The 24,496-nt window shown below is 45.0% G+C and overlaps 1 protein-coding gene across 3 annotated transcripts in view; it reads left to right on the forward strand.

Moving 5' to 3' along the window:
• NCK2 (NCK adaptor protein 2) overlaps nt 1-19,906 on the forward strand; it is a 153,177-nt gene extending 133,271 nt beyond the window's left edge. For all 3 annotated transcript variants that reach the window (XM_086701455.1, XM_086701456.1, XM_086701454.1), the window contains one exon: nt 18,460-19,906. In XM_086701455.1, the coding sequence (XP_086557581.1) occupies nt 18,460-18,654 (195 nt within the window). In that variant the 3' untranslated portion in view covers nt 18,655-19,906. The remainder of the gene's footprint in view (nt 1-18,459) is intronic.
• The last annotated feature ends 4,590 nt before the right edge of the window (nt 19,907-24,496 follow it).

Raw genomic sequence — 24,496 nt, forward strand, 5'->3', positions numbered from 1 at the left:
TTGATTTAGAAATTGTGAGTTTAAGGGGCACCTGGCTGGCTCAGTCAGCGGAGCACATGACCCTTGATCTTGGGGTTGTGAATTTGAGCCCTGCGTTGGGCGTAGAGATTACTTTAAAAAAAAAATTAAAAAAAAAAAAAAAAAGAAATTTTGAGTTTGAAGATACTTCCTAGAATACAGAGGGGCCAAAGCAACCCCCAATGTGGAGATGTTAGCCCTCTTCAATGTTCTTCCTGTTCTAGGGCTTGGGGCCAGGGTAGATGAGAAGAATGCCCTCCAGGTTGCTGGCCTTGGGATGGACCCACTACTTTTCTGTAAGAAAAACACACTCAGGTGGTGTCACTATCTGAACTCAGAGACCAACTCCTTTTCAGTAGGGAGGGAGGGATACAGGCATACCTCATTTCCTTGTGCTTCTCTTTGTCATGTTTCACAGATAAATTTGTTTTTCATAAATTGAAGGTTTGTGGTAACCCTGTGACAGGCAAGTTTAATTGGCACCATTTTCTACCAGCATTTGCTCACTTTGTGGATCTGTTATGGTAATCTGCACTCAGTGATTATGATTCCTCGAAAGCTCAGGTGATGGTTAACAATTTTTAGCAATAAAGTATTTTTTAATTAAGGCACGCACGTTAGTTTTTTTTAACGTCATGCTACTGCACGCTTAATGGACTAGAGTGTAGTGTGAACATAACATTTCTATGCACCTGAAAGCCAGAGAATTCATTCGATTTGCTTTATTGTGATACTCACTTTACTGAGGCGGTCTGGAACCGAACCCGAACCTGCAGTATCTCTGAGGTGTGCCTGTGTTTATGTTATTTGGGTTCCATCTCAGCACTTGAATAAGCTCCAGTGTCTTGTTTGTCTCAGATTATTAGAGAATATGCTGACTTTCTAAATAACTGAAACATTGTTTACGTTGTATTTTAACCATTTTTATGGGAGCCTTTTTAGATTTTCTGCATTCTATCTTAACTTAGAAAACCGAACTATGACATAGTAATAGCATGACGTCAGGGGGATGGAGAGGGGAAGGGACCTGCGTCAGCCCTGCACCCTCACTAGCACTGGCTCCAGCTCGAGAGTGCCATGTGACCTGATGGAGTCCAGGGACGCCTGTCCCAGTGGCTTGTGCCATGACACGTGGCGTTTTCTGACGTTGGGATGCCTGCTTTGTGCCAAAAGGAGGCTGCAAGGGGCTCCAAGGGATGTTGCTGCATTTCTCCTAACAGCAGACCTAGGTCTGCTTTTCTCACTCATATCCAGGTCACCAGAGGCTGTTGAGGAACTTTCTGGATGGACAGATCCATTCCTTATTAATCTTCCACTGTCCATTGACTACCTCTGCCTCTTGCCAGGGTTTCTCATGTCCTTTCCTCTCCTTCTTTGTCTTTTTTTCATATTAATTTTGGCATTTCTAAGATGACAGCCTGGCTTTGAAAGCAACCACCAGACCAGTGTGAGCCCTTAATCTAGCAGCCATAACCTGACATCACATCGTATCGTGCCAGAGTCAGAAAGGTTTCTGATGCGTTGGGCATACCTACTGGACTTGGAGACATCTTCTTTTCATTTCCTTTTCTCTCTGGCAGTTTTTGGGCCGGGGACTTTCCTCTGACTGAGGTTACCACAGGACATCTGACTTCTAAATAAGCACAATAGCATTTTTTAGAGTGCATCTTCAAGGTATGTCTCATGTTTTAAGATCTCCTGAGTGATTCCAATATAAATAAGCTAGGCTCTTGCTTGACGGTATCTTGCATTGAAAACTATTCAATGTTTCTCTATTTTGAAAAATACAAAATATACCCAAGTGTGAGCCCTAGGACATGTGTGCTTTTGGGGAAGGAGAAGTACATATTTTGGAAAAACAAACACAAACATGGCCACATCCTGTGATATCCAGGGTCCATGAAGTCCTGGGTGTTTTCTGTCGGCCATGTTTTATCGAGGAAGGAATGAACAAACCAAATGATCCTGTTCGGGCTCTCTTTCCTGTCCTGATTCTTAATACTCATTCTTTGTGTTCTCTACCATCTTTTCTCCCTTCCTTCCCACTTTCCTTTCTCATCTATAACTGTCATTCATCCCCAGCAGCTCAAGGTGAAACAGCCTCGTTTCTTAGTCTCCATATTCCATTATCCTTCCTGCACCTGCTAATCCCTAGCTCATTAACTCTAGAGAATTCAAAGTTCCTACCTGCTCATCATACATCCCTTCTGTATTTGTCCATCCTTCTTCTGTGGATGCGGTTGGAAAGTGGTACTTACAGTTAAGAATAACCAGCGGTTAGGTTTCTGGATGAACTGTTAGTTGTCAATAGGTTAGTTTTCCGTTTGCTCTCATTCAGAAGGAGACAGCTTATAGCGAGGATGCCGTCACCCAAGGTGACTAGCTGGATGGTGTCAGCCTGTAGTTTACGGAGCCGTTTTCCTCTGTAAGACTTTAAAAATCCCAGAAAGATCACCTTTCTTCCTCACATGTATTATGTTCCACAGTAGGATTTGGGGACTGATTTTTGGTCATACAATACATTTGCTTCTGATAGAGAAAAGCTACCTTGCTGAAGATAACTGAACGTACATATTGTCCACATGGATAGTCATGTGTTTCAGTCCTTGCTGTCTTTTAAAAATCCATTAAGAGTGGGATGCCTGGGTGGCTCAGTCAGTTGAGCATCTGACTCTTGATTTCTGCTCCATTCCAGATCTCCTGGTTCATGAGATACATCCCTGCATTGGACTCTGCTAAGCATGGAGCCTGCTTAAGATCCTCTCTTTCTTTCACTCTCTTTCTGCCCCTTGTTTGTGCTTGCTCTCTGTCTCCCACCAAAAACAAACAAACAAAAAAACACCGTAATTTTTTTTTTTTTTTTTTTTACCAGAACTCTGTTTTGGGATGATATCATCACTTTGTCTCTCTAGATCGGTGATATTCAAACTGTACCGTGTGCTAGCATCTCCTTGAGGGCCTGGTAAAACAGACTGCTGGGTCCCACCCATAAAGTGCCTGACCTGGGAGGTCTGGAGCCCGAGAATTTGCATTATTAGCACATTCCTTGGTGATGCTGATGCTGCTGGTCTAGAGACCACACTTTGAAAACTGGTAGGCAATTTTAATGGTTTTATAAGTATTTACAGCAATTGCTTAAACTCCATTTCTGCTTAATAGTACATTTCCAAGAATTATAAACATGCTTAAAGATGAACATTTTCACTCTTGTCGGAAAGATTCTTTTAGGTAGAACTGTTGACTCCTGTTGAGTGGAATTCACCTCCTCAAGTGCTTTTCTGTTTATTTATTTTTTTTAGCTGTTGAGAACTTGGTAACAAAGTGGCTGCATTTGCTCTGTGTTCCTGATGGAGAATGGGAAAGAGTTCAGTCCTCAGAGTAGAGTGAAGGCGCTTTCTTAGCAGTTCGGGGGATGGGGAGCTATGGAGTCAGTTCCTTCCAGCAGTGACTTACTTGCTCATGACCTTTCTAAATCCACCGTCTGGTGCCCTGATTCCTAGATGGTTTCTCATAAATGGGTTGATGTTAAGAAAAGAGTATAGGTTTTACTGTGATCCATGCATACCTGCATCTTTCCAATTGCAAAACTTACAAGCTGCTTTTTGATTGTCAGGCTTTTTGCCCAGTACCTAATGGACACTTTAAGCCTAGATTTTTAGAATATTTCTCACTTTAACTATATCTGATTCTTCAAACCGGAAGGACCTGAACCATCATTTAGTATGGGCACTTCTCTCAGAGTTCACTACTCCTCACCTGTTTCATTCATCCGACTCTTAGATGGCTCAGAGCCTTGGCAGTCCTGGCTAGCACTTCAATATTTACCTTAAAACAAACAAACCCACGCTATTAACTGGCATATGTGAAAAAGACAAGAGTCTTATTTGAAGCTATTTCTTAAAAGGTAATCAATCACAAATCTGCTCAAGGTGTCACTTGTAATTTTTTGCAGAACCCGACAAGGCTTCTCTGCTGTGCCCTTGGCCTTGGTTAAAGGCGTGGCGTCCCATTCTCTCTCCCTGGAAGGCGGGGGTGTGCTGGTCGAGTTAAGTGAGCACTCTGCCGGGGAGCTCCCGTGTCATCGCAGAGTGCCGATAAAATTGCATGTAACCAACGGACAAAATTACTAGCCTTTCAGTAATATAGAAGGCACCTGAGAATCTTAGAATTTCAGCCCCAAAGCCATTATTTATGATGAAGGGCTTTAAATGGAGTTTCATTTCTGCTATGTTACAAAAGAAAGTAAATGTTACTTAATCCATTGATTTGTTTTTGGAGGGATATAAATGTCGAAAGCAGAACAGAGAATAGTCTGTGGCCCAGACTCACCTGACTCGTGACATGTAAATGAAGCAGGTGCAGGTCAGCTGAGCAGGCCCCCTCAGGTCATTGGGAAGCTGCAGGTGGCCACTTTTCTCTTTGTGTTGCTGATAATTGCTGAGTGGCTTCTCTCTTGTCTGTACCTTCCTCTCTGGGTCCTAATGTGTCATCACTCTCTTCCTCCTTACACCTGGGTTCCTGGGTTCTTGGACTGGGCTGTCTCTTCCTCCAGACCTTCGTACAGATCTAGAAAACTCTAGAGCACAGCTCCCTTCCCCTGCACCCCCATCAGTGTAATGTCCACACGTCTTTCAAGTCTCATTCTGGCCACCTTTGCTCTTGGGAAGCCTCTCCTGACCTGCAGGCCTGGGCCACATGCTCCCACATGTTCCTGGGACACAGGGCAGTCTTAATGCTAGGGTGTCATTGCCCCCGGACATGACAATGTTGCCCCCTTGAAAGGCCAAGTCAGCACAGAGAATGCATGTTGTGTCATGTTGTTGGCTGTTGAATCCTACTACCTTGGTGGGACTCCCGAGAACTATTCTTTGCATTAACTGATGAATTAATTATCCAGAATGTGCATAATGAATTCAATATGGGAATCAGCAGCCAACCAGTACAGAGTGCTAAGGATTCCTGAGTTGTGTCTCTGTGCCTGTGTTCTCCTGGGGTTGTGCTAAATGCACTGTTGAGCTTGAATCCGAACCGTGGCCTCTGGCTTACTTTTTGCTGCCACGAGAGGGGTCCAGACACCATTTCTTCAGGCCTGCAAACATAGTAGGAAGGGAAATGGTCATCCAGTAACCACTGGCAACTGAAGAACAAGCCTTTCAAAGTAACACAAAAAATATGTCAAAGTAAATAATTTATCCATGAAGGTGTTCAGAAATATTTTCATAAAAATCTCTTAGATCATGAACTACCATTTATCTAAATATTTATATTGCTCTCATAGAAAATCACCAGAACCTGTAAGAAATGTTTTTCCCCAGTGTTTTAAAATATTTAACGCTATAATGGAAAATTTTGAAAACTGGGTCAAGGAAGTTTTTAGCATTTAATATATCAGAAAGGCTTATGTGGAAAATACATGCTATACCAGTGTAAGCCTCTGGGTCGGTTGTTTTTGGTTTTTTGTGTTTTTTTCTGTTGTTGTTGTTAAATGATTTCTTTTTAGCTGTGGCTACAGAAATAGCTAAATAAAGTTGTCTTTTAGACTGAGATTTCCACTTGGTTTCTACAAGAAGTTAGGCTCATCTCTCAGTAATCTCACAATCACTCCACGAAATTAGCAATGAAAGAGAAGCATAGAAGTCGTTAGGACTTTTTTTTTTTTTTTTGAACTGGGCATTTTTGTTTTGTTTTTAACACATGTGCGCAGACGCATACTGAGGGGCTGGTGAGGCTGCAGGCCCCGGCAGGTGCACGCTGGCTGGTCCATGGGGCTGTTTCCTGCTGTGGATGTGGTTTCTCAGCTGGCGAAGGAAGATCGCACACTCCAGTTTTCAAGATTGTGGAGTGAGAGATGCTGAGGAACCGGGACAGATGGAGAAATGTTTAAATCCGGCTCTGGTCGACACTTGGTAAACATAAACGTGATTTTCTCATATGTAGGTAGGTGCCTGGACAGCAGGCTCACAACTCTTCTCCCCTTAAACAGAGGGCCCCATGTACTGCCTGCCAGGGGTCTTTACCACGTGCCCTTTGAAAGCTGATCTTTTGCAACTTACGGAAGAAATTTCACGAGAGGTGTATACATTTTGGTCTTAAGCTGCGTGCATGGAAAGTGCTTGCCTGGCACAGATGGTTTCTCGGGTATCTCGCTAATACTGCCAGTATTCAGATATTCTAAGAGTGCCCATTGGGGGTCCCAGCCAGAGCCCATCAGGATCCTTGTAGCATTCTGGGGAGGTCGAGAAAAAAGTGATTCATAGAAAAAAGTTGAGTTTAGGGATCATTGTTGCCTGACCCCAGGCCAAAGGAGAGCAAACGTTTTTGGTTCGGGAGTTGTGTCTGAGCCACGTCTCCAACTGCCATGTGTCCCTACCCGCCTCCCCCCACCAGGAAAAACCTTTAACGAGGATCACCGGGTGTTGCAGGTGATCTGAAGAAAATGTGGAGTTCTTTTGTACCACTGCTGTGCCCTCCTCACTAGGAGGCGATGCGCTGGGCCCTTGTGACCTCCCCGCCCCCCCACCCCCCATGTCCTCACCCATCCTGATGCCTCGGATTCCTCTATCACATTCCTGCTGTCCCCACCAAAACTTCACAAACCTTTTTAGGCTAGCATATAAACTTTATTTAAGAAATGTTTTTTATGTGACGAAGTGTACATTACAGAAAATTCACCGTTTCAACCATTTTTAAGTGCAGTGGCATTACGTACGTTCCCATTATTACACAACCATCACCATTCAAACTTTTTCAATCTCCCTGACTGGAACTGTGGACCCATTAAATACTAACTTTCCACTTCCCCCTTTCCCCAGCCCCTGGTGACTTTCTCCTTTCTGTCTACCTTCTGTCTCCATGAATCCGACTACTCTAGGTACCTCATGTGGATGGAATCAGACAGTGTCTGTCCGCCCTTTTGTGTCTGGCTTATTTCACATAGCATAATGTCCTCAGGGGTTCATCCATGTTGTCGCCTGTGACAGGATTTCCTTCCTTTTTTAAAGCTGAATGATATTCCATTTTATGCATCTACCCCATATTGTTTATCAATTCATCTGTAGATGGGTAATGGGTAGCTTCCACCTTTTGGCTATTTTTAATGATGCTGCTGTGAACACGAGCGTGCAAATATCTTTTCGAGTCGCTGCCTTCCATTTTTGTAGATGTGTACACCCAGTAGAGGGATGGCTCGATCAAATGGCAATTCAGTGGTTAATTTTTGGAAGAGCTGCTCTCTGTCTTCCACAGCGGCTGCACCTAGACATTCCCACCAGCGGTGCACAGAGTTTCTCCACATCCACACCAACAGTCGTTACTTTCTGTTTTTTGGAGGTTTTGTTTTTCACCATAACCACCCTAATGGGTGTGAAGTGAGTGACAGCTCACTGTGGTTTTGATTTGTATCAGCACGTAACCTGTTAATCTCAGCTGCACTGGTTGCTAGTGTGGGGATGTTTCTTGTGGTACTCTCGCTAAACAGCTCCTTACCGTGGCCTCTGGTGGCATGGCCAATGTGGGGTTGAGTAACAAAATAGAGCCACCCCCGTAGAGCTTCTAACACAGAAAGCGGTTCTTAGGGAATTGCTTGATTTTTATCAGTTAGGTCCATGAGTGGAATTGTTTGCAAACTGGCCTGCTCACTCCCTTCTTCCTTAACTCTCTTCACCTTTTTGAAAGTTCCCACCAGACTATAGTCACTGGAAATCCTACAGAATCAAGCGTGAGTAGTTCCGCAGACAAACAGGAAAAGGCACATGTAAAATTTTCCTCAGCCTCGTAGCAGTAATTCTCAAACTGTGGTCGCTGCATCAGTGTCACCAGAGAACTTGCTAGAAATGCAGAATATCAGGCCTCCCGCAGACCTGCTGAATCTGAGTGTCTGGGATGGAGCCCTGCACCCTCCGTGTGAATGAGCTCTCCCAGTGATTCTGATGCTCAAGTTTGGGAACCACTGAATTATGGCCTAGGAAATTTTTTCCAGCCCTTTTGAGCAGCATTGTGTTCTAGGGCAAAATTCGGAATTGAATTTTTGAATGCCATTTATTATTGATCATTTACACTGGGCATGACATGGCAGAAAGAGTGAACAGGACAGTATTCTAAAAGTCTAACCTCTGAGGTATTTACATTTAATTTTAGGAACTATGTTTTGGGAGGCAACGAGGGATATACACACACATACGGGTACTAACTTGAAAATGGGGCACCTGGGTAGCTCAGTCGGTTAAGCATCAGATTCGGCTCAGGTCATGATTTCGTGGTTCGTGAGTTCAAGCCCTGCATCAGGCTCGTGCTGATGATAGCTCAGAGCCTGGAGCCTGCTTCGGATCATGTGTCTCCCTCTCTCTCTGCCCCTCCCCTACTCATGTTCTGTCTCTCTCTCTCTCTCAAAAATAAATTAACATTAAATTTTTTTTAAAAAAATTGGAGAGTAAACACTGTCATTTAAAGATTGGGTTCTGTGGTTGATGATTTATGTAGAAATGTTTATTTCAGGAGGTAATGACAACAATAATGTTTGATCTTGTCACAGGTGGATTGGCTTTCGGCCTGTGGAGTAAATATTTCAGAGACACGTTTAAAGAAGAACAGAAAATGCCAGTGATGACATAATCTGATGCAGAAACAAAGAGAGTAGTATCAATTGACAGCTAGTGGCCTAAGTATAGACAGTGAGTCAATTTTGATTAAAAAAAGGCTATATTGGACAACCAGGCCAGGTGATTTAACAGAATGATAAAACTGAAAGGAAGCTTTTTTGAGATAAGAACAGAGAGAGTATTGATCAGTGGAATACAATTTGCCTCCAATCCATAGGTTCTCAGATTTTTGTGGTAAAGGAACTACTTTTCTGGGCAAGGAGTACCTTCCTTAAAGAAGTAAGAAAAGGGAAATATCCATTTGCCAAACAAAAGGAAAGAATGATGTAGCTATTGACAAGAAACCAACAAGGTGACCTCTATTTGGAAGTGGAGAGAGTATTAAATATACGTATAAATGGTTGATAATCAAAAGCCAGCATGACCGGAAATCAGTCCGGAGTCTACCTGGGAGACTTGGCGAACCACACAAAGGACAATTTCAACTCCCCAAAGTGAAAAAAAAGTAGAAGTTTAAGAATCAGGAGTGCTTGGGAGCAAGGTCCTACCTACCCTCCTGTTATTTCTTCCCACCCACATGCTTAGAAGAAAATCATATTAGTACTTAAGCTATCAGGGATGGAGGTAGAAATAAAGGATATTACAGATTGTTCTTGACTTTATTTATTTATTTATTTATTTATTTATTTATTTATTTATTTATTTATTTACATCAATGAGAAAATAAGGATTAAATCTTGAGGAAAGGAGAGGAATATTTGACCAGGGCATCTGTTTTATAAAAATGCAAAGTGCTTTTCAGCAAGTATTTCAAACAGTGGATATCAAGCTGATGAACCTGTAGAAACAGTACCAAAGAGGGTGTGTTCTTTAGTTTTCTTTTCTAAAAGTGATCGCTTGTGAGCAGAAATTGCAAAGAGGTGACATGTGAGAATTACCTAAAGAAATGAATAATGGAAGAGATGGTCAGAATTGGAAATTTGTAAGTCAGTACATTTATTTATTTTTTTAATGTTTATTTATTCTTGAGAGAGAGAGTGAGACAGAGTGTGAGCAGGGGAGGGGCAGAGAGCAAAGGAGACACAGAATCCCAAGTGGGCTCCAGGCTCTGAGCTCAGCTGTCAGCACAGAGCCTGACGCGAGGCTCAAACCACGAACTGGGAGAACATGACCTGAGCCAAAGTTGGACGCCCAACCGACTGAGCCATCCAGGGGCCCCAAAGTCAGTACAGTTATTGAACATCTACTCTGATCCCAGTGTGGACATGTGGAGTGAAATCAAGTTCTCGTCCTTAGAGGGATTATATTCAAATAGGGGACCTAAAACCTAAGCAAAAACAATGATAACATATTAATAAAAGCCCAGAGAGAGGTTGATTTTCTACCAGTCTATTAATTGTCCTTATATTCCACTTGGAAGATGACTTCCTGAAAAAAAAAAGTGAGGGGTAAAATGAATTGCTTATCCCAAATGATAATTCTTCAGAATCTCTGGTTCAAAAGCTTTGAGAATAGAAAAATCATTCCTTCAAGGAACAGTCAGAAGGAGAGAACAAGAAGACATGATCTGATGTTATAATATTTGAAAAGTTAGCATGGCGTTCAGCCAAGAAAAATGGAACCAAGTAAGTATAGTGTTTGGAGAAGGAAAGGGAAGAAAATGTGGATAATGGGAGGAATCTCAAAGATGGGAATTGAAAGGGGGTAGGGGGGACGTTGGGAATTGAGGGCAGATGTTTCAGAATTGAAAAGAAAGTATAAGACTGTATCTAGTTAGATTTTAGTGCAGCCAAAGAAAGTTTAACAAACATGGTAGCTGTGATGGCTTAAAAAGATGTCCACAAATTCTTGATTGCCTCCCCTTCGGGAGGAACTGCACTTAATGACTCACTTCTAATGAGCAGAATGTGGTAGAAGTGATGTTAGGTGATTTCCAAGACTGGGTTGTAAAAGACATTGTGGCTTTGCTCTTTCTCAGATCTCTTGATCTTGAGGGAGTCAGCTGTCAGGTTGTGAAGAGACTCAAGGGCTCCTGACTGGTACATGCGAGCAAACCTGGTTCTTGGAAGCAGCTCCTGAATCCCTAGTTAAGTCTTTAGATGATGTCTTGACTGTAGCCCAATAGGAGTTGAGTGGTTCCAGCTCAAGTTTTAAGGCACTTCCAAATTCGTGAGCCACGGAAATTGCAAGTATAAACGTTCACCGTATTTAAGCCATTGAATTTGGGGGTGATTTGTTACACAGCCAATAGACAAGTAATATGGTACTCCAGGTAGAAAACAAGACTATAAGAAAGGCGACAGTACAAAAATGACAAAATTCAAGAGACACGGCTTTACCATTCGTTGTTCAAAGAAGGAGCAAACAAGTAGCTGTCACGTTGGTAATGTTTATTTTTCCTCTGCTGGAAATCAGGAGACCTCAAAGATACTTGGTGGCAGGTAGTTCAGCGGCTACCTATTGAGTGCTTACGTATCGGATCTGGTTTTTTCTCTAGCATCCGTAAAAATGAACTAGAAAGGAGCCTTTTGGTTCAAGGTGCTTGGAGCTTAGTAAGAGAGACAGATGTAAACAAGGATGACCACGTGATCACGAGTGAAGTAAAATGTGATTCTTCTGGGTTGCCTGGGTGGCTCAGCCAGTTAAATGTTGACTTCAGCTCAGGTCATGATCTCACGGTTTGTGAGCTCAACCCCCATGTTGGGCTCTGTGCTGACAGCTCAGAGCCTGGAGCCTGCTTTGGATTCTGTGTCTCCCTCTCTCCCTCCCCCTCCCCCTCAGAGCTCACGCTCTATCTCTCTCTCAAAAATAAATATTAAAAAAATTTTTTTTTGCGGGGGCGGGGGGCGCTTGGGTGGCTCAGTTGGTTAAGCATCTGACTTCGGCTCAGGTCACGATCGCGAGGTTCGTGAGATCGAGCCCCGCATCAGGCTCTGTGCTGACAGCTCAGAGCCTGGAGCCTGCTTCGGATTCGGTGTCTCCCTCTCTCTCTGCCCCTCCCCTGCTCATGCGCGCGCTCTCTCTCTCTCTCTCTCTCTCTCTCTCTGTCAAAAATAAACATTGAAAAAAATTTTTTTAATTTTTTTTTAATGTGATGCTTCTGCAATAGAAGATAGACCTCTTCTAGTTTGTTTGGAAAGTTAAGTATTCTCTAGAGATTCTAATCGAAAAATCTTTTAAAAGTTGGCAAGATGCTGATTGCTGTGTTTATAAAGTTTCATAAAACAAACTTAAAGAAGAGCCCCTAAATGGCGGTGTTCGCTTAATATTTCCCCAAAGATGTTGTACTCCTGACATGACTGTAGTTTATTAAACTGTTCCAGTCTCTTCCCAGTTTCAGGAATTCTATCTGTTTTGCGGTTGAGAAAACTGAAGCAGCAAACCATTGGGAAATTTGCCCAAGGTTGTGTTGCTAGTCGGTAAAGGAGCCAGAAAATGAACCCAGGCAGCCTGGTTCCACAGCCTGTAATACAACCAACCGTCCTCCTCCTCAGTTAGTGTAACTGTACTAGAAACCTAGAGTCTGAACAAATCACGACTTGCCCAATGTCACATGACCAGTTTCTGCCTGTGTCATAGTGGACTGATTTCTTACAGACTAACACTTCTGCTGAAAACAGCTAGAAAAGCTGGACAAAACCTTGAAACAAACAAAAAGCAACCAAGAAGTAGTCTTTCAGGAGCCTATGGTGCTGGGGGCAAAAATTAGAGGTCAGGGCCACCAAGGAGTCATGGCCCCAGAAAAAAAAAAAAAAAAAAGCCAGGCCTTTAGTATGGACTCTCCAAACTACTACTCTTCTACATACTAGAAGCCCAAAGCAAACCTGAAATAAATCACACTGTCGTTAATTCTCTTCCTCATTGTATTAAGGTGTTCTGTGTTACCTTCACTGAGTAGAGAAGCAAAAGCAAATAAATCTCTGGAAGACAGTATCAGCCTTGCAAACCTTGTATCAATATGCAGCATTCAAATTAAAGTACCAAAAGATAAGGCTGAATTACCAAAAACAAAGAGGGGAGAAAAAGAGAATAGAAACAGACCTACAGAAACCCAGATTTTGAATGTGTAAGTGTGGTTTTTAAGGTGAATGGATTCGTAGTTTCAGGAAATTCTGCAAGATGAATTTGAGTCGAGAATTAGAAGTAATAAACAAAAAGAGCAAAGTGAGAATTATAAGACCAAAAAAATACAGTAATTGAAATTAACAACTTGGTAGGTTTACAGTAGATTAAACACAGCCAAAGAAGGGATTAGTAAATGGGATGATAGCTCAAAGGAATAGAAATTTTAGGTTTCTAAAACACACAAAAAAAGAGAAAAGCACAAGAGATTTTGCTATGGACCGAATGTGTGTGTGTGTGTCTCCCTTTATCTCCTGCAAAATTCACATGCTGAAGCCCAGTACCCAATGTGATGATATATACGTGGGAGGAGCCCTCATGAATGGGATTAGTGCCATGAGAAAAGAGACCCTAGAGAACTGTCTTGGCCCTTCTGCCGTTTGAAGACACCATGAGAAAATGGTTATCTATGAAGCAGGAAGCAGGCCCTTACCAGACACCAAATCTGCCAAATCTGATCTTGACTTCCTTGTCTCTAAAACTAAGAGAAGTCCATTTCTGTCTTTAAACCACCCAGCTTATGGTATTCTGTTATAGAAGGCTGAACTGAGATTTATAGGACCAACTGAAAGGTTTACCGTACACGTAACCGGTGTCCCAAAAGAGTGGATGGTGAGGAGGAGAGGTAGGCAAGAGGGGGAAGCAATATTTGAAGCAGTAAATGCCAGTGCCACATGACTAGTGGATAGCCGGGCCAGGTCTAGCTTCAGATTTATCGTCTTCAAAACATACTTCATTATGACACATAGCACCCAGAAAATGTCATTTAAGAAGTATGTGTTTAACCCAGGTCAAGGTCAGGAAATAGGACACTGCTGGTACTCCAGAAGCTCCTGCCCACCCCCATAGTAGCTTCCTGATTGCACCACGCCTCCCACTAGAGATAACTGCTTACCTTTGATTTTATGGTAATCATTTTTATCATTGGTTAAACCTATGTGTATATCCCTAAACAGTCCATTTTAGCTTTGCCTGCTTTTGAATCCTGTGGATGGTATCATACGGCAGCTATTGTTTTCTCATTTTCTTCTCTTGGTCCATACTGTATGAGATTTATTTAGTCCACGTTGATACTTGGGACCTGGTCTGGATCACCTGGCGGAAGAACCAAGTGGCACTTGGAGATCTCGGAAGGCAGGAGGTTTATGTTACACCAGCAGGCTCAGAGGAGATCACTCTCCAGAGGTCTGGGCCCCGAGTGTAATCAGAGGGAACAATTTGTAGCCTGTTACTTCTTCATCCTGCATTAGTAGTAATTTGGCACGTGAAGCAAGCAGGGCAGGAAGAAGAACCCGGAAGTGGAGTCTTCGGTGGGGGACTGGAAATTTCTCCATCAGTCCTATTGGGCATCTTATAACAGATTTTTCCCTATTAGATCGATTTCATTGTTTGGTGAAGTATATACCTCATCTATGTGTCCATTTTCCTGTTGGTGGAGATGAAGAGTGTTTGTACTTCAACGTCAGTATGAGTAATGCTCGGACGTTCCTAAACCTGTAGCCTAGTACACATGTGCACGCTTCTCTAGAGCACTTCTCTAGAACACCTCCCCGCAGTGGAAGTGCGGCGTTCTTAAGAATGCCTGCACTCAACTTCTCCATGATGCAAAAACGGCAGCGCCGGCTTCTACCCCCACCAACCATGAAGACTTCCCAAGTCTGGCACACTTCCCACCTCACAATCACTGCGACACATTGGCCTCCCGAGGAGGGACACTCAACAGGCTTCCGCTCTTGGGCCCCGTCATGGAAAGCTTGTTTACTACCTCATGGGGGCCTGTGCCTTCCGATCAGTAACACCCCAAAACAAAAGCGTGTGTGGAGAGAGAATGCGGGGCTGGAGTCTGTTTGGGTCCTCTTTTCTCAGCGTAGGTATCCACACAAAACCCTGTTAAGGTTCTTTGACAAGCTTTAAGTGAGGGTCCAGAGCACAGCACTACTGGTTGAGGGGAGCGTGGCATGGTTTTTTTCACCCAAGTCTGCCAAGTCGTTTCAGAAAACCAGCCTGGAAGGACCGTGGAAATGTGGACCATACTGGTGGCACTGCCTTCCCAGAGGTCCTCCCCTGCCTCATGAGCTTTCTCTGGAGGCAGAGTTGTTTTGACTCTGGAGCCTCTCCATCTCTGTCGGGCCCAGGGAATTGGCCCACACTGAGGAAAAGAGATGTTAGAGCCTTCTCCCCACCTGTGTCCCAGTGTTTCATCGAGGCAGTTTTGCGCAGCAAAGTCTGGAGCAGGGCCGGACCCCTTAATTTTTTTTTTAATGTTTATTGATTTTTGAGAAAAACAGAGCACGAGCAGGGGAAGGGCAGAGAGAGGGAGACACAGAATCCAAAGCAGGCTCCAGTCTCTGAGCTGTCAGCACAGAGCCTGCTGTGGTACTCGAACTCACAAACGGTGAGATAGTGACCTGAGCCGAAGTCGGTTGTTCAGCCAACTGAGCCACCCAGGCGCCCCGAGGCCGGACTCCTTAGAATCAGGAAGGCATCCACAGCCTGGAGGTGAGGTTGGCCATGGAGCTCCCTCCTTCGAGGGGCTACTTAGCCCATCAGTCATGTTCATATCTTTTTCTCATGGCTCTGAACATCTGAGAGCGCTGCTGGTAGTTGGCCCAGATCTCATTTCTGTTCTCAAACTGTCTCCGCATCCCCTGGACGGCTCAATGAAACACAGATGGCTAGGCCCCACCCTGGAGTCTCTGAGGCAGCAGGTCTGGGGCGAGGCCTGAGAATTTGCTTTTTCTGGCTGATTCCCAGGTGACACTGCCACCGTTACTGGTCTCGGGAGCACACCTTGAGAGCCACTGGTCTAGCTCCCCTTCAGGCTTCATTTAGTGCTGGTTGTGAGAACATGTAACTGCGTTTTAGATCGTAGATTGGAAATTCTACTCAGGATGCAATTGAGAATGCCCCAAATGTTCGGCATTCCTGCTTGACATAAACTTGGTTCATTCTGTGTCCTCAACTTTAAGCTTAGTTTCTGCTCAAGAGCCCATGAAATTAACAATTACCTTCTCTGCTGCATCAGTTTTACTGGCGTTAACACACGCATACACGTGACGCGCCATGATGTTACATTAAGGAGCTTAAATTAGAAGCAAATCTCCCTGGTCAGAAAGTCATCTGGTCATTTGGCTTAATGAAAATTGGGTCTGTCATGTACTGACCCTGACTCATGTACCGCCTCCACGACGATGCTGCTCTGTGAATTGAGAAGTATCTATAAAACCAGTGTAGGGCCCCGCTTGTGCTAAACTGTACAGGTGAGGTGGCCTTCTGTCTTCTCCGAAAGACACAGACTCCTGTCCCAGAGTACATATATTTCAATGAAATTTACTAGAAGCTTGAAACTAAACCTTGCTTTAAGGAAAACGTGAAGCCCTCAGGAGAGGGTTGAGTGGTTCATAACTTGTATGTACTGTCGCACGCGGTTGTGGTGTCCTGATCCGCTAGGACTAATAACTTGTGACAGCCACGATGACGCCAACACCGCAGGCCTCGCTCACGCGTGGAGTACCCGTCAGGCCGCACCTGCTTCACTCCGTTCTTTTTTTAGAACAGTACACAGCCACCAGCTTGGGCGATGATTCTGAGGACGCTGACGCTAGGCTGCATCTATCTAGTTTGGTCCTGCGAAACAGTCATGATTTGAGAATTATGCAGTCAAGTGATTGCTTAGAACCAACGCCGTCTTGTGCTGTTTGCTGTTTAGAATATTACGTTGATAGGGTGGGTTGACCGGATCATCTGTGACATCAGGGTTCGTGATGATTTGTTTCTAAGAGGTCTGGTGTGGGAAATGCTCTTCAAGTTCTGTGTCCTCCTCCCCACCCCCGACCCTTTAGTGGCCATGATTCTGAAAATCACATGTAGCCTGAGGCTGAATCGCAGAGAACTCTTCCTGTGTCTTCCTGAAGGTTCACCCTGTTACCACTTGATGTTCCTCTGGGACATCAAGCCCTGGGATGAAGCGTGGAGATAAGATGGGGCTTTTCCCTCAAAGGTTTGTTTCTGCTTGGTCTGTTTGAGACTGAGGGATATATAAATACAAACTATGAATACAGTTGTCTCTTGATTCTTTTATGATAGCAGCTGTGACTGGTGGGTGAGCCCCGAGGTGCTTTTACAGAGTTGAATGTCCCCAGACATCCATTTCCCTGAGCTGTCATTGACTTCATGGGATTTCCACTTGTCTTGCAAGATTGGCACACTTTGTATCAAATGTTTGTAAACTCTGTGTAAGAGACAATGGCTGAGATGCTTGTTCATTTTGTGTCCGTGGGAAGGACACAAAGCTGGGTGGGTCCTCAGCAGCAAGAAGGTGCTGGGTATTGGGGAACACTGAATCCTGCTTTAGGAATTCAGTCACCAACTGTAGTAGCCTTGGGGCGCCTGGGTGGCTCACTCTGTTAAGTGTCTTGATCCTGGCTCAGGTTGTCATCTTGCAATTCATGGGTTCGAGCCCCACATTGGGGCTCTGCTCTGGTGGTGTGTAGGCTGCTTGGGATTCTTCCTCTCCTCTCTGCCACTTACCTGCTTATGGTCTCTCTGTCTCAAAATAAATAAATGAACTTTAAAAAAAGAAAAAACGAACTGTAGTAGGCACTCACCATCTATATGGCGAAATATGGCGAAATATGGCGGTGGAGAAGACATGGTCTACCTGGCCTAATGCATAATGAAGGAATAAGACATGCGTGTACATTATTTATTACAGAGAAGTCACTAGAATGCACTCTGCTTCTGCCACTGGAAGCTATTGCTTTATGCTATGTGGCCAGACGAGGAGGAAGAACTTCTCTTGATTGAGAATGGGGAGGCTTCCCCAGGTGGAAAACCTTATAGGTGAGCCTTACAGGAATAGTTGTCCAAGGTGGGGGGACAGGACGGCTCAAAGAACAACGTGAACAGATGTGAAAATGGCACTAGGGGTGGGACATACTTTCATCTCCTTCATTTTGATCTGTAAGCAGGGGCCAGGAGACACAGCCCCGATGGGCTGTGGTGGGCAGTAGGGTTTTATTCTGAGGCCCTTGTGGGAGGCCAGCCTCCTTCCACTCCCCTCCTCAGCCTCGCCAGCTATTTAGTGCCTCACAAGAGGCAGGACCAATTTTAATAAAAATAATGGTATCTTTCTAAAAATGTATTCAAAGGTAAGCAAGGCACTGACATAATCACAAATTTAAACATTTCTCAGGAAAATTTGTGCTTAAACCATAGTACAGCCACCCCCCCCCCCAGGATATTACCAACCATGTTTAAAATGCAAGCCAGAGTTTTCAACTGCTCTTAAAGTATTTATTTTTAAATAGCTTAGAATTTGAACATTTTTGATGGCTTAATTTCTGATAGTCAGCAGAAAGGAAATCTCTAGCTGCTGCCTATATGCAAATCCACTTTTTACAGATTCCCAGTTTATCCCAAATAGGTTGGGAAATTTGAAAAGATGCAAGTCTCTTCAGCATCCGGTTAACACCGGTATCCTACAGGGCCTGGAGTCTCCGGTTTTCACACTAAAATCTATTTGGCACCGAAGCTGTACTAAGCAAAATGCAGTTTTGCTCGGGGTCCGGACACGTGAACCCTGGATGACCTCCGGGTCATCCTCACTGTCAGGTTTCGTAGAAGACACCGCAGGAGACCGGGCTCCTGTGCTCGCGGGTGGTGGCGATCCCCCGTCTCCTGCGTGCGGCCCACCCTGACTCGTGTTCTGTTTCCTCCCCAGCCCAGTGACTTCTCCGTGTCTCTGAAAGCATCAGGGAAGAACAAACATTTCAAGGTGCAGCTTGTGGACAATGTCTACTGCATCGGGCAGCGGCGGTTTCACACCATGGACGAGTTGGTGGAACACTACAAAAAGGCACCCATCTTCACCAGCGAGCACGGGGAGAAGCTCTACCTCGTGAGAGCGCTGCAGTGACGGCCCCTGCCACAGCCCCAGCCACCTCTGGGCCCTCGGGGCCGCACTCACCTCCCCAGAGCCGAGCGGACCGGCCCCCAGAAGCAGCCGCGCTCACGGGCCCTCCCGCAGCGGGCCCCGCTCCGTCCGGTGGTTCATCATCGTCTCTTGGCTTCCTTTGCCTCGTTCATCTTCGCGTGCAGGTCGGTTTGTTTGCCACTCGCCTCTCTCCTCTGCCGCGCCGCGCCCTGCCACCCCCTCTCCAGCCGCCCTCCTCCCGGCCAGGTTCAGGGGTCGGGAGGCGAGGAGGAACGTTCCTTCACTTTATTTCTGTGCAACTGAAAGCAGCCTTCGGGTTGTTCACGCTGACAGAACCCCTCATAAAAAAGACATCGGGCACGGTTTGAATGCACCAAAGCTGCCGTTAATTATGTGAACTACAGTACGCTCCGAACGCGGGGTCCGCGGGCCCTGGGCTCCCTCTCCGGCCAGGCGGCACCTGCGAGGTCCCCGGTCCTGGCAGCCCTGGCTCCGTGCCCCTCGCCCCTGCATGGCTCCCAGACTGTCCAGGGAGAGTGGACGCGCTTGCGGGTAGCAGCACCAGAACCACCAGATGAGACAGTCGCGAGGAAACTCCAGTGCCTTCGGGGCTATGCTTGCAATAAAAGAAATTTCCTTGAAAGTCCGTCCGCAGAAGCCGGACCGGTGACTCCGAAAGACAGAGGTTGTGGTCATTTCCCCCCAGATGTGCCATCCGCATAGTGCTTTTTCCTCTTGCCCTTCGGCTTGTTTAAATTTCACAATTATGTATTTAATTCTCAAAGTAATATGTATCCGTAGCCATTTGTTGACACTAATACAGATGATTAAGGAAAACAGCTGATCTTTGGGGAAGGGGAGCTACCATACACTTACACACACACACGCACACACACCATATATATACACACACACACACACACACACATATATATACACACACACATCCATGGATGTGTGTGTGTATATATATGTGTGTGTGTGTGTGTGTAAGAACTATTTGCTTTACAGGGAATTTTCCAGGGTTTACAAGAGAATATGTGATTGGTAGGTAAAAGACACACAGAATGTTTATGAAGAAATTGCATTTTTTTCTTTACATTTGAACTTCTTTATAGTTGAAATATACAGTCTTGAGATGGCACATTCCTACAACTGAAGAAGGGGTCTCGAGACCTCCTAAACTTGCATACTCAGTTTTTTGGATATTGTAATAAAAAACGTATTATGAGAAGACTATGTGTGTATTGATCTTTGGGAAAACTCAGACTCAATACGGGGAAGTAGTCGCTCTAGCATTTACTGAACACTCAGTGCCTACAGGGAAACATTTTTAGAGAGGAGGCTAATAAATTTATTATTTGTGTGTTTTCTTTTTCTACCACCACATCTTTGTATGTTGAAATAATAAATTTGAATTAGTGAAACTCTCCAAGAGAAAGCAGAATCTCAAGCCTGGTCTTAACTTTACTCTTTGGAAATTATCCGTCACACAATGTTTTCCTAAATGTTCGTCAGCCCCGCCTCTCAGCTGCAGCTTTTCTCTCTTCACCCGGGTCTTACTTTCATTTGCTCAATCGGTAAATGAATCTCGAACGGTCGCGATGTGCCAGGCACCGGAAGACGGGATTTGTGCCTTCGCGAGCTAATTACGAGTGCGTGTTCAACGCTCCGTCTATGCATCCTCACTTATTATTCCTCATTACAATCCCATGAGACGGCCCTGTTCTCATCCCCCTTATAGAGATGGAGAAAGTGAGGCATGAGGTACGTGCACAAGGTCACATGGCTGGTACGTGGTAGGGCAGGGTTGCACACCCAGAGATCAGGCTTCAGGGGTACAACCTTCCAACACCAGCCCAGGAAGGAAGGCTTCCAAGGGAAATAAGATACTCTCACCCATGAGAGTTTGCTCTTCATCTGCCATTCCTGTTTTCTGTGAGTTGATTTGTATCTCTTTGTTGCCTTTGCTATAAATTAGAAGTTTGGGGTCTGGTACCTGGAGTTGGGGTACCCCGTTACATCAGAATATATATCCAGGTGAGTGGTGTGGATCGCCAGTCTAGACGAAGCACGTGTATTCTGTACCTTATCCCTGGAAATAACAAGTCCTTCTGACTTTTCAGGTCTCGCTGTTGTGTGTTCCGTTTTGACTTGATGCTTAAAATCCCTGTGTATAATGAGTGTCTGGATAGCTAAAAGAGTTGGAATTACACGTAGCAATTAAGGAAGAAACCAGCAATTAAAGGACACAAGACAGATACACATTTTGGCTTCAGCAACTGCTTTAAGGCTTATAGTTAAAACTGACAGTCGTCGTCAGTCTTGTCCCAAACCACCATGGGAAGTCCTCCAGCTGCCTGGGGTAGATGAGGGTTCGTATTTACAAAGGTTCCAGCATCCCTGTGTGGCAGCAGGTGGCCCGGTGGAGGGTGGATTGATAGCCCCAGTGTGAGCCTGTTGACGGTGGCGGAAGGCAGCCAGGGCAGAGTCCCCACGCGGCTTGGAGTGTGGATCACCGATCCTCGGTCCAGGTGGGACTTCTGCCATCACCTTCCTGCAAGACCGAGATTTCCCAAGCACACCCTGCCTTGCCGTTCCTTTGCCTCTGCACAGACAGCAAAGGACAATAAAGGTCAGTCATCTTACAGTTGTGTGACTCTGCTCATTTGTTTGCATTAAATGTGCCTTCATTTTTCATCAACAGCCCCGCTCAATTACGGTACTGAACTACCAAGCCCTCGCACGTGACTTAGGCCAGATGCCATTAAATCATGTTTCTAGGAAGCTAAAACTGGCTGTGTTTTCTCCCAAAGTGCATCACAAATTATAGTCTTAAATTATAATTAGAATCTTTAGGTCTACTGAAACTGACATTTCCAAACAGTATTTTTGGTGCCAGTACAATTTTGTCTTTGGTTTGTATGTGTCAACTGCTTTATTAACTACTTTGGTACCCTTTCTACCACCCCATACTAGAATGCCCGATAAATTTAAGACGAAAGTTTAGAACCGTGAGAGAGGGTAGAAAAGCTTGGAAGTATTCTCTTAAAATAAAACCGTTGGGTAAATACAGGGCTGGTTTGGGCCGTTTCTCACGAGAACTCAGCCACACTCACTTGCTAGTGTGTGATTCGTGTAACGAATACAATCATTTCAGGTGTTAACACCTTGCGGGCGTGCTGTCTGCTCTCCCATGAAGCGGTGTCCCACTTACAGACTTGGGAGCTGCCGCCAAAGCCGAGTGTGGGAGGAGTGCCGCGTTATCTTTATCAACCCTGTGGCTTCAAGCGAGTATGCTTCTCCGAAAGTGTTCACTTACTGGCGAATGGAACTGCCCGCCATCTTTGTGATTCACAGGGCCGTGTGAGGACTAGCTGGGGTAGGACCCTTGACCAACTTCGTAGGACGTGCTACACAACACCAATCAGTGCCAGACTGGCTGTGTGTCACATAATCTCCTTGACATTTTTCCTCATTTGTTGGAACTCTTTGGTGTATCCACCAGCCATGGGCTTCCTCAGAGGGCCCCACTGCAGAGCCCTGGCTCCGTGAGACCCTCAGTGTGGTCCCTACTGGGCAGTGTCAGTGCCAACCCACTCCCACTTTTTAGACTCTTCAGGTATTCGAGGACATGCTGTTCCAAGAAACTCCTCATCCTGAACATGTGACCCATCTTTCATTAGAAGCCCAGGTCCCAAGGCCATACTTGGCCGTACTGAGCACCATACTCCCCTTACATTCGTACCTCAGTAGTTGACAAATGCACATCCCTAAAAAACTTCGGGGAAAACTTTGTTTTCTCCTTGGCAGGAGTGGAGGGCGGTAGAGGACACCCTCCATGTCTCGTGTGAAGAAGCCTTTATGTTTCTTAGCCTGAGCTGGCAATACAAGAGTCCTTAAGTATGGGGCCAAAATTGAATAGGCCAACCAGTGTTCAGAAAACCTCTGCCCCTATCAGCTCGGGCTACTATAACTTTCTACCATAAATCAAGTGGCTCATAAACGACAGAGATTGATTTCTCACAGTTCTGGAGGCTGGAGGTAGAGTGGGGTGCCATTGCGGTCAGGTTCTGGGGAGAGCCCTCTTCCTGGTTGCAGACCTCCTCCACACTGTGTTGTCTCCTCAAATGGCAGAAAGAGAGCCAGCTAGCTCTTTGGCCTCTTACAAGGCCAATAGTTCCGTTTGTGAGGGTACCACCCTCATCACCTAATTGCCACCCAAAGGCCCCACCTCCAAATGCCATCATATTGGGGGGTTGGGTGTTCCCCTGTGAATTTGGGGATGATACAAGCATTCAGTCCATAATGCCCTCTTCAACAAACGGTATTCCCAATGCTTTGAGGAAACTGGCCATTGCTATTCCAAAGACAGACCTGGAAGATTTATAGTTCTAACCATTCGACAATGCTGTTCCATGCAGTTTTTCAACCACTCAGATTTTCATTTAGAGGATGCAAGGGGCAGACATCTGCATTTTCAACATGCTCCCCGGAGATTCGGATGAAGGTGGTTTGGGGCCTACATTTCAGATGCTGTTGTAGTCTGCTTGAACCTTTGGAAAGTCACCTACGCCCACCCCTCTGTGCTCCACATTACTGACAACACACACCTTTGATAGCATGCCCTTTCTTTGGATCATGAAGAGAGAAATGTCAGACTCTGAATGACTAGATTGGTCTTTTTTTTAAAGAATAAGCTTTAGTTGCCTTCACCTCCATGTGCATTTCTCCTATCACCGCTCCTAGCCGTAGAGCTAAGCGGAAAGACTCATTATGTTCCAACTTTGGAGGATCCTGTTACTTGACAGTAAGTTATTACTGAAGATGGATGAGGCCGGCAGCTGGTATTAAAGCTCATTTTGACTGTTTTTTAAAATGCATGGCCTCCTCCCCAGGGGGCAGGCAGTTGGCCAACTCCTCAGCTTGGGGACCAGGTTCTGCAGCCAAAGTCAGGAACCGGAGGGCCAGGGTTTTGTACTCCAGCTCCTCCTGATGGGTGAGGGCATGTGGCCTTCCAAGAATAGGTCATGGCCTGGGGAAACCCCAAGTCCAAAGAGGCAGTGGTCCTATTTCCATGGTCATTAAACCCTTTGGCACCTGCCCTGGGAGTAAGCCTGGGCGCTGCCCCTCTCCAGCAGTGTAAGCCCCACCAAGTTTGGAGACCTCTGTGTCCTGATGGCCTCAGAAACACTGGCACAGAGCTGCACTTTCTGCACAACCATTTAAGGATGATATTCTAGTTGTCAGACATTATTATACTTGTAGATAAGGTGAACTACTTTGCATAATAATGTAAAATGCTTAGAACCTTTGTACAGCTTGTTAAATGATCTTAATGAAAAGGGAAAAATAATATGGTAAGTTGTTATCTAAATGAAGCCAGTAGTAACCCAAGTTTCCGGACCCCATCTGCTTGTAGAACCACAGAGACACTGTATTCAAATGATGTCAACCTTGAACTCTCATTCACGCACAGATGGGATTCAGATGCTAACAGGATTCATTTCTACAAAGATAAGCAGGTCCCTTCCAGTGTGTGAATAGTAAAGAATAATAAGGAAGGAATGACCTCGAAGTAATGAAACCAATTAAAACATTTGCCTAAGCAGAATGTAGATATCCAAATAGCATTTAAATCACAACAATTCATCACAGTGGTCGTATTTGGTGTTAGAGGCTATGGGACATGACCTTTGCTAACAAGCTTTTGGAACTCTTCTTGGAGAAAGGTCCACTCATGCTTCAGGTGTAGCCTTTGACTTCTCAGTGGTAGATCGCTAGGGCTGCTTTTTTAATTTCTTTGGTGGGGATGGTGATGTTG

This window comes from Puma concolor, chromosome A3 (genome assembly GCF_028749965.1).
Source record: "Puma concolor isolate L17-30 chromosome A3, mPumCon1.1.hap2, whole genome shotgun sequence".
Lineage (NCBI taxonomy): Eukaryota > Metazoa > Chordata > Mammalia > Carnivora > Felidae > Puma > Puma concolor.